Source organism: Oreochromis aureus, linkage group 23 (genome assembly GCF_013358895.1).
Source record: "Oreochromis aureus strain Israel breed Guangdong linkage group 23, ZZ_aureus, whole genome shotgun sequence".
In the NCBI taxonomy this organism is placed as follows: domain Eukaryota; kingdom Metazoa; phylum Chordata; class Actinopteri; order Cichliformes; family Cichlidae; genus Oreochromis; species Oreochromis aureus.
Genome location: NC_052963.1, coordinates 5,689,715 through 5,692,899, shown reverse-complemented (window position 1 = coordinate 5,692,899; position 3,185 = coordinate 5,689,715). Strand labels below are relative to the sequence as shown.

The window sequence follows — 3,185 nt, the reverse complement described above, 5'->3', positions numbered from 1 at the left end:
TCTTGTTGTTTGTAGGGACAGGAAAGAGCTGCAGAACTTGGATAAAAGTCAGTGATGTGTAGGCTATACTCTAAGTCGTATATCTGAGAAAACAGGAAATATGTTCTCCCTGATGCTTCTTTGCTATTCTATAATATCAAAGTCCTTCAAGAAGCAAGTGTCATCAATCAGGGCCTTCTTGGTAACACCTCTGGGCACTTATTTGTGCAGTCATTGAGTAGCATAGAGCAAATTAAAGCATATTGTCCTCTGCTGTAGATTAGCAGCCAGGATTCTTTAAGGTGCTGTTTTTCTCTTTTATAATTTCGCTGTTTATTTACCAAATCAAATGAGGATGTCAACAAATGGATTTGAATTGTTTTGAACATAAAAAAAAGATTCAATGAGTGTTAAACACTGTGAGGAAAAAATGAAAGGAAAGAAGTTTGACTGGCAACATTTGCTTTGATTCTTGTTGTTTTCGTCTTATAACCTAATCCTAGTACATCCTTGGACTGGCTTCTCCACCCTTTTCTCTCTCCACACCAACCAGTTTTGACAACAGAACAAATATTTATTTATTTATTTATTTTGATAATCATTAGTACAACAGACCACTGACAAACACAGAGTGAAACACACTCAGGTTTGTCAGCCAGGGAAATCTAAGTCTCAACCTGTCAACAGCACCAAATTAAAACCATATAAAAAACAGACGACCTGCTCTATAATTTGACCTCTTTACAAAAAAATGGTTTCAAATGTTCATAAATCCAAGAGAATAACCAAAATAAGCAACAATTTCTAAAGCATTCTTGAAAATATTTCTTTACAGGCTTGTATCGCATTTAAGTTGCCCCCCCTCCTCCTCCTTCATTTGCATTTAAAATACATATATACATTTATTTATAATCATTAATATTCACAACAAATGTGAGCACGTGCAAAAACTCACAACATGGACAAGTATTCCTTTTTTTCCACGCTTTATCATGCACACATCTCTGCTTTCCCTTTGCCCACTGCTCCCACGGGAGCGAGACCGCTTGAGGGGGCTGAGGGGCGTGAGGAAAGAGGGAGGAGGTGTGTGTGTGTGTGTGTGTGTGTGTGTGTGAGGAGGAGCGAGAGAGGGAGAGAGAGGGGTGAGAGAGGAGGGAGGGAGGGAGGGGCGGCGTTAGACAATACCATTCCTCAAATATATTCCATCCCCTCCGTCCATGAAGTGAGCCTTTATTAGTCCAGATCGCTTGGATCTTATCTCGCATATGACACTCGGCGCAAGAAGGAAGAGAGAGGGGGATTAACCGCGAACCGCCTTCCGATCCGCTGATTCCTGACACGGGAGAGCCTCGCTTATCTGTCCCTCTTTTTATCCCCATCTTCCAACAGGCTCACGGACGAGTAGCCCTGGCTGCACTTTCACCGCTATCAGCCCATCTCCTCTATTGTCTCTCCATCGCTGGGATCACACAGGGGGGCTGACTGATCTGCGCTTATCATCACCATCACCACCACCACCGCAGTCATCATCATCATCATCAATATTATTATTATTTCTTTTTCTCCAACTCGTCCGACCTAATCATCTCAAGACTTTTGATGGGCTGTTTTTTGATCAGCAGAAACATTTCCACGCTTGACGTTTGACCCCGCGTGATCCCCATGTTGCAAGTTCGCGGCTGAGAAAAGTCCAAAACTACTTTTTTTTAAAGAAAAAAGAAAAGAAAAGATTTTTTCCTTTCTTTGTTTTCTTTGAATGTTCGTCTCATTATCATCTGATGTTGTTATTGTCTTTTGTTTGTTTGTTTGTTTGGCCGGTGGAATATGAGTTAATTTGGAGTTGAAGCTCCGCTCAAGAGCGCCTTTTTAGTTCCCAACAAGAAAAAAAACCTAAACAAAACCTCCAACCCTTTGTCAAGGTGAGTCTCAGATTTCTGTGGAAAATTAAGCTTTTAAATAAAAACAAATTAAATACGATTTTTTTTTCAGATTTGTTTATTATCATTATTATTATTATTTTTTTTAAATTCGTAGATCTATTTTTCTTTATTAACAAAAATCATGAAAAAAGCAACTGCTCCAATAATTTGGTGTCCAGCAGATGTCAACATTATTTTTACCGTCTCCTGCCTTCATGCTGTCAAGTCGCTCCGGCCTCAGCCAAGCAGATGTGTTCATCACACTGTGACAGATGGCCAATTCTGATTATGTTAATTCCCAAAAAAGGAGGTTTTTTTTCTTTAATTTAAAAACAAATATTATTTTTAAAGACTTTCGTCGTTTAAAAAACAATATTTTGCAAACATGACACTTGGAAATTCAAATTTGTTGGGCTCTTTTTAAGGCCTGAAGCTTTCGCGAATTAACCGCGAATTTTGAACCATTCATTATTTATGGAGTTTAATGTTATTATGCAATAGGCACAGGAGGGACTGGAGCACCCGCTGTGGGCTTTCTCATAGTGGTGCCTGAGTGCAGGAAAACAGCAAAAACGATGATTTCAAAAATCAATCCAGTTCTTTATTTCATCCAAACGCATGTGACACAGTAGCTCTCTGTAAAATGTGAAATTTAAAATGACCATTAAAAAGAAAAATAAAGCAATGTTTTAATGTTTCAATGGCTGCTTTTGCCCGTCCACAGGTTCTTAAGAAGGACTGCCAACACCAGAGAATAAAAATGATGCTGAGCCCGGACCAGGCTGAGGCGGACCTCTCCTGGACTCAGTCCGACCCGGAGACAATGCTCAATGGGTTGAAGTCGGCCGGTTGTGCCTCGGACGAGCCGGCGGAGATGGAGGACAGAGCCAAATGCAAAGCCGAGCAGCCCCTGAGCAGGGAGGAGAAGAGGAGAAGACGGAGGGCCACGGCCAAGTACCGCTCAGCCCACGCCACCAGGGAGAGGATCCGGGTGGAGGCGTTCAACGTGGCCTTCGCGGAGCTGAGGAAATTACTCCCCACATTACCCCCGGATAAGAAACTCTCCAAGATCGAGATCCTCAGACTGGCTATATGCTACATCTCCTATCTCAATCATGTGCTGGATGTCTAAAAGTGACCCATCCCCACCCCCCACTCCGCCCTCTATGCGCACACATATGTGAGAGAAACTGTTTGGTTGAGTTGTTGGGAGACTGGACTCGCTCGGCGTGCTGGGAGTTAACTGGTTATGGCAAGGTTAGCGGTCAGGGTGGAATGATGCAGGAG

At 42.2% G+C, this 3,185-nt stretch overlaps 1 protein-coding gene across 1 annotated transcript; it reads left to right on the top strand.

The window, feature by feature from the left end:
* Nucleotides 1–1,796: 1,796 nt before the first annotated feature.
* On the top strand, nucleotides 1,797–3,185 carry LOC116321003 (helix-loop-helix protein 2-like). Its single transcript, XM_031740747.2, has 2 exons — nucleotides 1,797–1,898; nucleotides 2,623–3,185. The coding sequence occupies exon 2, from the start codon at nucleotides 2,659–2,661 to the stop codon at nucleotides 3,028–3,030; it is 372 nt and encodes a 123-aa protein (XP_031596607.1). The 5' UTR covers nucleotides 1,797–1,898; nucleotides 2,623–2,658; the 3' UTR covers nucleotides 3,031–3,185.